Source organism: Pelophylax lessonae (assembly GCF_965119305.1).
Source record: "Pelophylax lessonae genome assembly, chromosome: 12".
Classification (NCBI taxonomy): Eukaryota; Metazoa; Chordata; class Amphibia; order Anura; family Ranidae; genus Pelophylax; species Pelophylax lessonae.
In genome coordinates, this window is record NC_138779.1 from 89016375 (window position 1) to 89028905 (window position 12531).

At 40.7% G+C, this 12531-nt stretch overlaps 1 protein-coding gene across 7 annotated transcripts in view; it reads right to left on the reverse strand.

The window, feature by feature from the left end:
- The window catches only part of MIB2 (MIB E3 ubiquitin protein ligase 2), a 285750-nt gene that overhangs the window by 17654 nt on the left and 255565 nt on the right, over nt 1-12531 (reverse strand). For all 7 annotated transcript variants that reach the window (XM_082273689.1, XM_082273685.1, XM_082273687.1 and 4 more), the window contains 2 exons: nt 10781-10965; nt 5053-5118 (listed from right to left, as the gene is read on the reverse strand). In XM_082273689.1, coding sequence (XP_082129815.1) covers nt 5053-5118; nt 10781-10965 — 251 coding nt within the window. The remainder of the gene's footprint in view (nt 1-5052; nt 5119-10780; nt 10966-12531) is intronic.

Below are 12531 nucleotides of genomic sequence, written 5' to 3' on the forward strand. Positions count from 1 at the left end.
AAAAAAATTAAATCTTCAAAAGAATTACCACATGTACAAAATACAGTATAGTACAACACAAAAAAACAACAATTCACAGTTCAACCAGGGAACCGGCAGTAGACAAATTGTGCTCCATTTAAAAAATCTGCCTCATTGTAATGCATTAGGAGGCACTTAATATTGACGTATCATGCCAGAAAGGAGCCCGCTTAAACTACAGCCCAAGGTCACAATGCGTAAAGGACCAGCAGGGGTAGTGTTGTCAAACAACAGCAGAGGGTGTGATTCAAAGATGAAAGATTTGAAACAGAAGGGGCATTTGTACAGATAACACGAGTGGGTATAGTAATAAAAAGCCAGTGTAATAAGCGACTGATTCCACAGGAGTACCTATGAGGGGTTAATGAAACCTGAGTTGCTGTGTCGGGGTTCTCCACCCTGGGAGACCAGACTTTGTCAAATTTAGTCAGGCAGACTTACAAGCGACCTTGTACAATGACAGGGCAGATATTATAAAAGACTTCCACTTATCAACAGTTGGAGGGGCAGGGGATCGCCAATGAATCACAATAATTTTCCTGGCGTAGTAGAATAGTAAGCCTAGCAGTGTTCTGGTGGCGTTTCTGTGGGTCAAAGGGACCACAAGACCTAGTAAACAGATATCCAGGTTCAGAGGTATCTGGATATTGGTGACACCTAGAATTTCTTGCGTAACCTGCGACCAATAACTGCATATTGCTGGAAAGGCCCAGGAGACGTGAAGGAAATCAGCATTAGGATAGCTGCATCGCCAACACACTGGGTGATCGGCAGAAAACGTAACCAGTCTCTCTGGAGTAAGGTAGATGTTCTTAAATTGTATATGTGTTCCTGGCAGAGATCAATTGCTGGAATGGATAGTCCCACACACCCTCCCAATCATTGTCAATACTAGGTACATCTTATGACCACTTCTCTCGACATTTATGTAATCCCTGGAAGAGGGGCTGTCGCAGGGCATTGTATTACATAGAATGTTCCTTGGGCCGGGGGTTTAGTTTGCATGAGAGATTTCAACACTAGATGTGAATAGAGCGATGTCGGTCAAATTGAATTGAGAAGCACAAGCAGGAAACAGTTGAAGATAATATAAAAAATACCAGCTAGGTAGAGAATATTTAGAATGTAACACCATGGGGTTTATTTACTAAAGGAAAATAGTTTGTGCACTGCAAGTGCAGTTGCTCTAGACCTGAGGGGAACATGCAAGGGAAAAAAAATAAAATAAAAAACAGAGTTTTTGCTTGCACATGATTTGATTATGGAAATCAGCAGAGCTTTCCCTCAGATCTAGCAACAGCACTTGCAGTGCACATTATATTTGCCTTTAATGAATCAACTTCCATGAATGATAGCATTTTGTTATCAACAAACAAGTCCACTAAAACCTTGACGCTCTTCCATGCCCAGATAGCTGGTTATGCCAACTGGAAAAGATGAGAGATTCGGATTTTTCCACAGGGGTATATCTGGTGACCAGAATCAGCAGCTGAGAGTACCTTACACCTATTATGAAATACTTACCTTAGAACAAAGCCCCGACACGGTCGCCCCCCCAGACACCGCTGAGGCAGCCGACATCTTCGATCAAGCTTTAAAGCGGTAGTATACTCCACTTTTTAACTTTTACCTACAGGTAAGCCTATAATAAGGCTTACCTTTAGGTAAAACTAATATCTCTTAAACCTGCACGGTTTCGGAGATATTTGCCTAGCACGCAGCCGCTGACACCAGCGGCGCATGCGCTCTGAAGGTCCAGTGGACCTTCAGAGCTCCTTGCCAGAAAGTGAACTCCCGCACGCATTTGACGTCATTGCGGTTTCGGCCACTCACAGCGTCGGAGCCGCTGAACCCAGAAGAGACCCTGAGCGAAGATTCGGCTGCCTCAGCGGTGTGTGGGTGACCGTGTCGGGGCTTCATTCTAAGTATTTCATAATGAGCTAGTATGCGATGTATACTAGCTCATTATGCCTTTGTCCTGCAGGGATTTTTTTTTTTTTTTTTATTGAGGATACAACTGCTTTCATAGTCACTCTTATGTACAGGTGAAAGGGTATGGGGCTTGGCAGCCCCTGTAAGTGAGAGATTGTAGTGCCTCATACCGACCTAAAATTTGGAGGCCCTGGAGTGCCAGGTAAGTAGAAACACACCTATAAATATACAACAATCTCCATAATCAGGAGGAACAGTAGTGGTTTGGGGTGTAATTCTTAGAATTCCCATGCTGTATGCAACAAATATTGTATTAATTGAAAGCTGTGTATAAAAAAAAAATAATAATTTTCCAAACACTTGTGGCAAAATATGTGATCTTTTTGTGGGTGTTTCTCCTGTCCTGGCACTTCGGGGCCTTGAAAAATGTGATAGATAGTCGGGAAAGCAAATGCATTATTTATGCCCTTTGGGCCCCTCTATGGGTCTAGGCAGAGGAAAAGTCTCACAGATGTGATATCCCCATACTCCGGAGTAAGAGAATGTGTTTTGAGGTGTAATTGTAAGTATGCCCATGCTATGTATGTGAAGAAACCTGGTAAATTGACAACAGTCAGAACATCAGGATTGATCAATTTTCAAATATACCATGGTATAACTTTGACACAGTCTAACTTATATACACTTACTTGATGTTTTTGTTTTTCTTGTTTTTTTTTTTTTTACACCAAAGAATTGTAGCAGAATACATTTTGGTCTAAATTTATTAAGAAAGCTTATTTATTTTCAAAGTTTTTGGTCTTTTTTCTTTTATACAGTATATTAAAAAAACAGTGTTGATTAAATACTACCAAAAGAAAGCTGTCATTTAAAAACAAAAAAAGACATAAAATTAATTTGGGGACAGTGTTGCATAATCGAGTAATTGTCAGTCAACGTATCACTGTACTAAAAACTGAAAAATGTGCTGGACTGGAAAAGAGGTAAACATGCCATGTCTTCAAGTGGTTAAAAACTGTAAACATCAAAGTGCCTGAAATTGGGTTAAAAGATTTTAAAACAGACGTAGACAGTTCTAAAGTGGTAGATTACAAAGAGCACTTTATAAACATATTATGCTGTTAATGAGGTATGCAAGGACACTATGCTGTTTGTTTTTCCTCTCAGTGCATGTAAGCTGGAATGTGTCTACCCAGAAAAAACACATTGCTATTTCCCTGTATCTTTCATTTCTACAACCCGTCTGTACTACCAAACAGATGACAACATGGTAAGCTGCTGACAGACCACCACATTATTTAAAAGGCAAAGTTCATCCAAAGCAGTTTTTCGATTATGGATGAGTTGCATCAATGTTTTCCTGCTTGGGCTTGGAGGTTATTCAATCAGAACTGCTAGGTCTGCCCAACAATCTCCCCACCTCCCCAACTGAAGTGAAACTCTGGAAACCCGTCTGCACATTAATTAAAGTGTACCTGCTTAGTACCCCTTTACTAACAATGTGAGCCTTCCGAATGGCTAGAAAAGCTCAGGGCATTTTTTTTTTGGGGGCAGGGGCTGTGGCCAAGGTTAACCTCTTTGCTGAAAAAAAGGAACTGCCAATCACCAAAAATTCAGCTCTGGCAGATGGACATTGAATGCGTGCATTGATTAATTATTCTATTATATCCCTACAAGGTAGATCTTAGCACAAGTCCTGTGCCATGAACTACCAGGAGTTGACTGTCGGGGACAAAGTCCTGTGACCAAAACTACCACCACCTTTATTTTATGTCCCAACGGTCATTACACAATAATACTTTATAAGATCTTTATAGATACTTAAAGCGGAGTTCCACCCAAAAGGGGAACGTCCGCTCTTTTGTTTCCTCCCCCCCTCCGATGCTACATTTGGCACCTTTCAGGGGGGAGGGGGGAACGGGTACCTGTTTTTGACAGGTACCCTTCTCCAAGTCCGGGATGCGGCGCCGCCCCTCGGAAGTTCAGCCCCTCCTCCGCCGCCAAGCCAATAGGAATGCACAGCGCGCTTGGTGCATGCGCGGTAGGGACCCGCCCGTGAAGCCGCAAGGCTTCACTGCCGGGTTCCCTTACTGGCAATGGCGGCGGCAGTAGATGCAAATGTTGGCTGCGGTGCACGCATCACTGGACTCCAGGACAGGTAAGTGTCCTAATATTAAAAGTCAGCAGTCAGCAGCTACAGTATGTGTAGCTGCTGACTTTTAATTTTTGGAGGGGGTGGAGGGGGAGTCGGAACTCCAATTTAAACATTAAATCCGCTTGACTATGGTTCTAACCCTTCCCATGCTGTCCAAAATATAAAAACATTTTCTTTGTAGTTCTAATTTACAGCAGTATTAAACACAAAAGCAAACATTTATTATATTGCATAAAAGATAATAGAGAATCTGCGCACAATGATATAAGAGAGGCTGACAATAGATAGAATCAACATCTTTCTAAAAAAAACATAAATATATATAAAAAATTGCAGTGCTAGAATGTATTTTTTTTATACATTCTAGTGCTGCAATTTTTTATATATTTATTATATTGCAGCTTACCAATTCTTAGATGTGATGGCTGCATTCGTTTCCTTTTTAGGCTTTCTTTTTTCTATTTTCCTCTGGCAATCCAGCCAGCAAGTCTATTGTTTTTCAAAAACAAGCTCTCCAGCACAATGTATCAGTTTACATGGATGAGACAAACCACTTAACACTGGTAGGGGTGATTAAAATGATTAGCTTTTATTTATTCGTGCAAAACCTTTATCTCAAAAGAAAAAAAAAAACTGCTGTAACTGAAGTGTGAGCTGGAGTTTGGCTTCAATGTGTTAGTGTATCTAAATCTGCTAATACATTCAACACTGCTCCCCCCTTCCCACCAGACTAACAATGCTGCTGTCTGCTGTGCCTCCTGTGCTCATTCATCGAGAATTGTGTCTCACTTTTGTTGTGTTACTGACCAGATAACAGGTGAAAAGAGAGGAAAATGAAAGCTGCAATATATTACATACTGTATTTTGGTTAAATAAAGAAGAGCCTCCATTTTCAGAAAGCTCATTCACATATACTGTAACATGGCCCAGTGACAAGTACTCACCTTGCCGAAGCTTTTTGGTGATTGTCACCTGACATTTTATGCATTTCTTCATTCTTCTGGAACATTCTGAGAAAACAAAAAGAATATATCATGCTGGTAACTAGTATGCAACCTTTGTTTACAAGAAAATAGGAATTTTGACATACATGTAAACTCCATACAGCGGGTAAAATAAAAATTGAACACGTCCCCATTTGTCTAGGTAAATATATTTCTAAAGGTACTATTGACATGAAATTTTCACCACATGTCGGTAACAACCAATGCAATCCATAAATACAAAGAAACAAAAGCAAATAAGTCCAGAAATTAGGTTATGTGTAAAAAAATGGAATAACACATAACACAGCCACTTGATCTCAATACATGGTGTGTATTATGGCATCCAAAGAGTTTAATTTTGGTCTCATCTGACCAATTTTTCCCAGTATTTTACAGGCTTGTCTAAATGTTGTACTGCAAACTTTAAAATGAGCGTCAACATGCTTTTCCTTCAGCAACGGAGTCTTGTGTAGTGAGCGTGCATAGAGGCCATGGCGGGTGAGTGAATTATTTTCTTTGAAACAATTGTATCTGCTAACTCCCGGTCTTTCTAAAGCTCTCCACAAGTGGTCCTTGGCTCTTGGAATACTCCTCTAATTCTTATTACTCCTCTGTCAGAAATCTTGTGAGGAACACCTGGTCATGTCCGGTTTTTGGTGAAATTATGTTCTTTCCACTAGAGGTGCTCCAAATGGAAATTTTGGTACCGAAAATCGCAAAATGCAGGATGCAGTTTTTAAAAAATATATATATTTGTTATATAATTGTATATTTGACTTTTTAATGAATTTTATCAATTTAAATGAATTTTAATTTATTGTCAGCCATAATTGGTACCTTTTATTGCAAGAAAAGCTCAAGAAAAATGTATCCCTTTAAATTCTATGGATGTCTTCACACTGGTCCGTTTCGCTTCTGTTGTGGTGTTAAAAATCCTGCTTGCTGCATTTTTGGTCAGTTAAAAAAAAAAAAAAAAAAAAAAACACACCTCCCCACTGAAATGCATTGAAAACACAGCAAGAACACATCATTAATGCACCCGTATTAAGCTTTTGATGCGGTTTTTGAGTCACATGACCTATAAAAAACAAACCATAAGCAGAAAAATTGTGCAAATTCATGGTAAAATAAATCACTGTAAAATCACGGCAAAATCGTGTGCGTTTTCTGCGTCATTATCGGCACCTTTTTGGCGATAAAACCATTTTCGGCTGATATTTTTCGCCACATCTCTACTTTCCACTTCCGGGCTAAATAGCCCCAACAGTGATCACTGGAACAGTCAGAAGTTTAGAAAAACCTTCTGTAACCAATGCCATCAGTATGTTTTGCAACAATAAGGTTGTGAAGGTCTTGAGAGATCTCTTTGCTTTAAGGCTCCATTCACACTTGTACGACTCCAAAGTTGCACCGAGTTTGGAGTGCAACTTAATGCAACTTTGACCCAGCTTTGGATGGGTACAACTTGGATAAGACTTTGGCTTTGACCAGTGATAATGGACAACTGTTGCACACAAGTTGCATTGTATAACATTCAGGTATGACTTTCATTCAACTTCTGAGGGTTTACATTACGTTCTAGGGCCCTCAAAATGCATTAAAGACGGACCAAAGTAGTGCATGAACTACTTTATTTTTGCTGAAACTTTAAGTTGCGCATATATGAATGGTTATCATTGGAAAACATGGGGAATGACTTGTCATGCAGCTTTGATGTCCAAAGTTGCATGACAAGTCACACAAGTCTGAATGGAGCCTTAGGACTGCAAAGTCACATGACAAGTTGTGCCCCATGATTTGCAGAGTACTGTTCATATCTGTGCAACTTCAAAGTAGTCCCTGCACTACTTTGGTCCGACCTCAAGATTACACAGGCATTGCTTCAAGGAGCAGGACTTTCAGGTCGCACAAGTGTGAAAGGGGCCTTAACAATCACGAGATGTTTTTGTTATAGGCCATAAGTTGAAACTGTACCAGCTGTTATTAATTTCCACTAACAAGGGGCAGGATTGCTGTCTAATTACTCATAGATTTCAGCTGGTGTCTAGGCTTTTCAAGCCATTTTAACCCTCCCTTTCTTCATGCGTTCAATACTTTTTCCCTGTGTCATTCCATTGTATTACACATAACTTAATTTCTGAATGTATTTGTTTTGGTTTCTTTGTATGTATTGATTAAATGGGTTGCTACTGACATGTGGTGAAAATTTAATGTCAATGACACCTTTAGAAATATATTTACCAAGAAAAATAGTGACATGTGTTCAATACTTATTTTACCCGCTGTATCTTGGGAGTACAGTACAAGACACAGGAGTTGATTCTTAGGCCACTGGATGTACCCAAATCAAGGAGCAGGCAACAAAAACAGACAAATAAATAACAAGAAGGGTCAAAAAACCCAAACAGACAACAGCAGATCCACTTTTTTAACTTTTAAAGGTGTGATCAGCCGAGACTCAAACACTCAATCATAAAGAAAAGGTTTTAAAAACATGAACAGAAGAACAGGCAGTGTCCCTGCAACCATTGAGAAGAACCAATGCTAGATGCTGTAGATTACCCAAAAACTCTAAACTCCAGGGGGAACGGGGGCAGATAAAGAAAAAAGTACTTATTCCTGGAAGGCAGAAGCCCTATAGAAAAGTTCATTTATGGCCCTGTCAGATTGAAAGGGCCCCAGAGGGATCTAAGAAATGAAAGAGAGATCAATTGGCAAGCTAATACATGGCAGATTGCACAAGAAAGATTGACCACACTCTGAGAAAAAGGCAATGGTGATGTTTATTGAGCAAAAGTATCCAAAGTGACAAACATCATGGACAAACAGGCAGCAAGATGGTTAACGTGTTTCACAAATAAATTAGCTTAGTCCTAACCTAACAGAAGAGCAACTTCTTGCAAAAGGGGGTGCACAAGAAGTGCAGAGCCAATGTATTATGAAGAGGATTTACAAGATCTAAGCAAGACTTTCCAGATAGCAAGGGCTAGGTATATTGCGAGTATGGAAGAAGTTGTAGGTGAAGTTCTAGGGTAGGGTTCCCTTATTGGACTAGGTGAGAGCTAACCCACACAACTGATTAAAGAGTACGGGGAAGCAATCTGAATGTCCTCAAGAAGAATGAAGACCCAATCCAGAGGTTGGAATGTGCCTAACTAATGAATAATAGGGGATTAAAGATGCTGGGAGATACACTATATTACCAAAAGTATTGGGATGCCTACCGTTACACGCACATGAACTTTAAAGGCATCCCAGTCTTAGTCTGTAAGGTTCAATATGGAGTTGGCCCACCCTTTGCAGCTAGAACAGCCACCCCTTGCTGTGAAGGCTGCCCACAGGGTTTAGGAGTGTGTCTATGGGAATGTTTGACCATTCTTCCAGAAGCGCATTTGTGAGGTCAGGTTCTGATGTTGAAGAGAAGGCCTGGCTAGCAGTCTCCACTCCAAATTATCCCAAAGGTGTTCTATCAAGTTGCGGTCAGGACCCTGTGCAGGCCAGTCAAGTGCCTCCACCCCGAACTCGCTCATCTATGTCTTTATGGACCTTGCTTTGTGCACTGGTGCACAGTCATGTTGGAACAGGAAGGGGCTATCCCCAAACCTTTCCCACAAAGCTGGGAGCATGAAATTGTCCAAAATGTCTTGGTATGCTGATGCCTTAAGAGTTCCCTTCACTGAAACTAAGGGGCCAAGCCTAACCCCTGAAAAACAACCCCACACAGCCTCCCCTCCACCAAATGATTTGGACCACTGCACAAAGCAGGGTCCATAAAGACATGGATCTGACCACAACTTGATAGAACACCTTTGGGATGAATTAGAGCGGAGACTGCGAGGCAGGCCTGCTCATCCAACATCAGTGCCTGACCTCACAAATGCACTTCTGGAAGAATAGTGAGACATTTCCATAGACACACTCCTAAACCTTGTGGACAGCTTTCCCAGAAGAGCTGAAGCTGTTATATTTGATAAAATACTGCTATTTCATTTGTGTATGCTGCTCATGATAGGACGGTGGTGGAAGTGTATACTACAGATTCTTTAATGTACCTTTACAAATTTTTCCCCTTTTTTATTCTGTGTGTATTTTTTTGTTTGTTTTCGTAAAACATAACAAAATGTCAATAAAAAAACTATCCGAAACCCCCCCCCCCCCCAAAAAAAAACAGTTGATCGCTCAGTTCTCTCCCTCCGGTCTGAGCAGAGAGCTGTGACTGTCAGTCAGCGGCTCTCTGCTCTCCTCTTAAGCGCTCACTGGAGTGCTAGGCTGGGGAGGGGATTGGAGGAGCTGGCTCAGGCTTTCAGTGGGTCGCTGAAAGGCTGAGCCAGGTGCCTGCCCAGGCATCTGCTTGAATCCCGACCATATAGTCGGGATCTTTCCTGAGCCTGTACTGGCTGAGTGACGTCAGCTTAGTGTACAGGAAAACTGCCCTGCAGATTTAGCATGGTCTCCGGAAAAAACTTCACTTACAGAAAAGTGAATATAAAGGACACCAAAAGAGAACTGATCGAAAGGGGACTCCCCCCACTTTGGAGAGCTTTGTACATGATAGAAAGAAAAATAAAATCTTCACAGAACACAGAGGCATTAAAAAGGATGGGAGTTTCATCCATTCCCTCCTCCACCCATTATGGTAATGTAGAGATGTAGCAACCTGAGGAAGAAACCAGAGTGCTTAGCGGGGCACCAAGTACTCAACTCACTTGGAAGGGTTTGATAACAGCAACACCACTAGGAGAGAAGATCTGACTTAAAGTGGGAGTAAACTCCCACCTCTGACTTTTAAATATAGGTAAGCCTATAGTAAAGCTTACCTATATTTATAGGTAAGCTTATATATATATATATATATATATCTCCTAAATGTGCGCCGTTTAGGAAATATTTACTGTACATACAGCCGGTAATGTCACTGGTGCATGCGTTTTGAAGGAATGGCCACCTGGGCTGTTCCTGCAGGGTTCTGTGCCATAAACAGCAGCTCCTGCGAGCATGCACGGGAGTGACGTTATTGCGGCTTCGGCCAATGACACAGCATAAGTCCGTGGACCTGGAAGGAAGACCAAGTGAAGATGGACGCGCCTGCAGCAGTGACAGCTCAGAGGCGGAAGGCTTTGTTTTCAGGTAAGTTTAAAATAATGCATACTAGAACATTATGACATTACCTTTCAGGTTAGAAAAAAAAAAAAAAAAAAAAAACACCCAGCAGTTTACTACTGCTTTAACAATTGGTTGTAATCATTTGCTATTTAAAGGGTTGCTTTAAAAATCTCAAACCATGTCCTTAAGGAAATGCATGAGACCAGGTTCTTCCTGACAGCCTTTGCTGTGGAACAAACCACTTACCTGTAAAGCTCAGCAGATGAGCAAAGATGACTTTAGCACTCTAGGCAGTGGTAACATTATTTCCTACTAGCACCAGTGCTTATGTGGTTACAGCTACCTCCCCCCAAGCATCATGGCAGGTCACCTTTCCCCTTGTTAGCTATTGTCATGGCTTTGCCCTACTAAGATCCAAAAACTGTAGTAGAAAATGTTTTCTGCTAGTAAAAATACACAACTTGTCAATGAATGACAGAAATGGCATAGGGATGACTGTATATACAGTACATTTATGTGTAATAAGAGATGTGAGAAATTTGTAAAGCAAAGGGGTCTTTGTTTATAGGACAGGTGATCTTACCTTCACACACTATGCTGTGATGGCAAGGAAAGAAGCTGATGAGCACTGCAAGCTCTGAGCACACCAGGCACTCGGCAGGACTGGTAGAAGTGGGCAGGCTTAGGTTGGTCATAGTGTTAGGGGTGGTGTGTACCCTGCGAAGGGTGCAGCTGATGGTAGAGGAATCTGACTCAGCTTGTTGTTCCCTGTAATAAAAGAACGAGAAGAGGCATAATAGCATGTTATTTGAAATGTCACAACACACTACACTAAAAGATAAGCAAGAATGTAACAAAGAATAAATATGATAGAAACTTTGTTTTTCAGGGAAACATATAAAGTTAAAACTACGAGAAAACATTAAAAACTCATCAAAGAACACTGCAGTATATTAATTCCTAGTCATTTTCCCTTGCATTTTGGAAAGTGTGGAAATGTTAGAATCCGTGTCAGGTTTTAAAATCTGTGTCCTCACTAGATGCACCCCCGGCCCTAAACATGATGTCCCCTGCCCCAATCCTTCTCCATTTCTACGTTATATTTTTTGATTGAACATACATCCCCTATATATTCTTTTTAATTAAACATTGCACATTTTGGTGAAGTCCTTTAAAATTTAATACAAAGAAAGGTATACAATTTCATAATGGCAATGCATCATTGCAGTGACTTTTCTTTCAATGCCCTAAACATCCTTGTTGTCCCTTGGACTTCAATAAAAGAGCCATGTTTTTATAATATAAATAGTGAATGGAGGATGGTGCTGACCATTCATCTTGTGTGTTCCATATATTCTCTTTGCTTGTCCCGGATTCCATTATATGCAAGGCAGAAAAAAGGGGGGGGACTCTCCTTAACATGGACAAAGCAATAAACATGAGATTTACTATTCCCCATGACACTGCCACCAATAAACATTATATGCAAGTTTTAAACCTTCCCAAAAACAATCCACTATTTCGGAGTTGTTTATTTCTGAAATACTTTTCTATTATAATGATAGCATAATAAAAATTAGATTTCTTAACTCCTCCCGAATTTGTTCATAGTCTCCAGCAACGTCTGTAGTCTGCCAACATTTAGTTTTTTTGCAAATTGTGTCATTACAGTATGACTGTATCTAAGGACATGTTGCAGAACCGTACTTATTGTGTCTGCAGACAGTTTGCTGGTTGTGTTAGTATATATGGCACTGACGGTGTCTGCGGATAAGTTGCGTCATTACGGTATTGTGTCTCCGGATATGTTGCTGGTTGCATTAATACAGTACTTTTTGTGTCCGAGAACATGTTGCTGGTTGTGTCACATAGCACTGATTGCACATAAGGGCATGTGCTGATTGCGTTCATACGGTGCCGATTGTGTCTGAACACATGTTATGTTGCTGGTTGTGTCAGTACAGTGCTGATCGTATCTGCAAATATGTTGCTGACTGCGTCAGTACGGTGCCGACTGGGAAATGGACATATTGGTGCTTTCGTCTATACTATACCAATTGTGTCTGAGGACATGTTGCGGTTTGCGTCAGTTTGGTACTGATTTTGTCTGATGTCATGTTCCTGTTTGCATCAGTATGGTACTGATGTGTTTGCAGATATTTTGCTGGTTGTGTCAATATGGTATTTATTTTGTTTCTGCAGATATGTATCAAATTGTGACTGCGTTACCTTGATTTTGATTCAACTTCTGCAATTATAAACTTCCTACCTATTTTTACAATATTGTAAATCATGGTAGTTTTTAATCTGTGTGTGTATGTTGGGAGTGAGGCA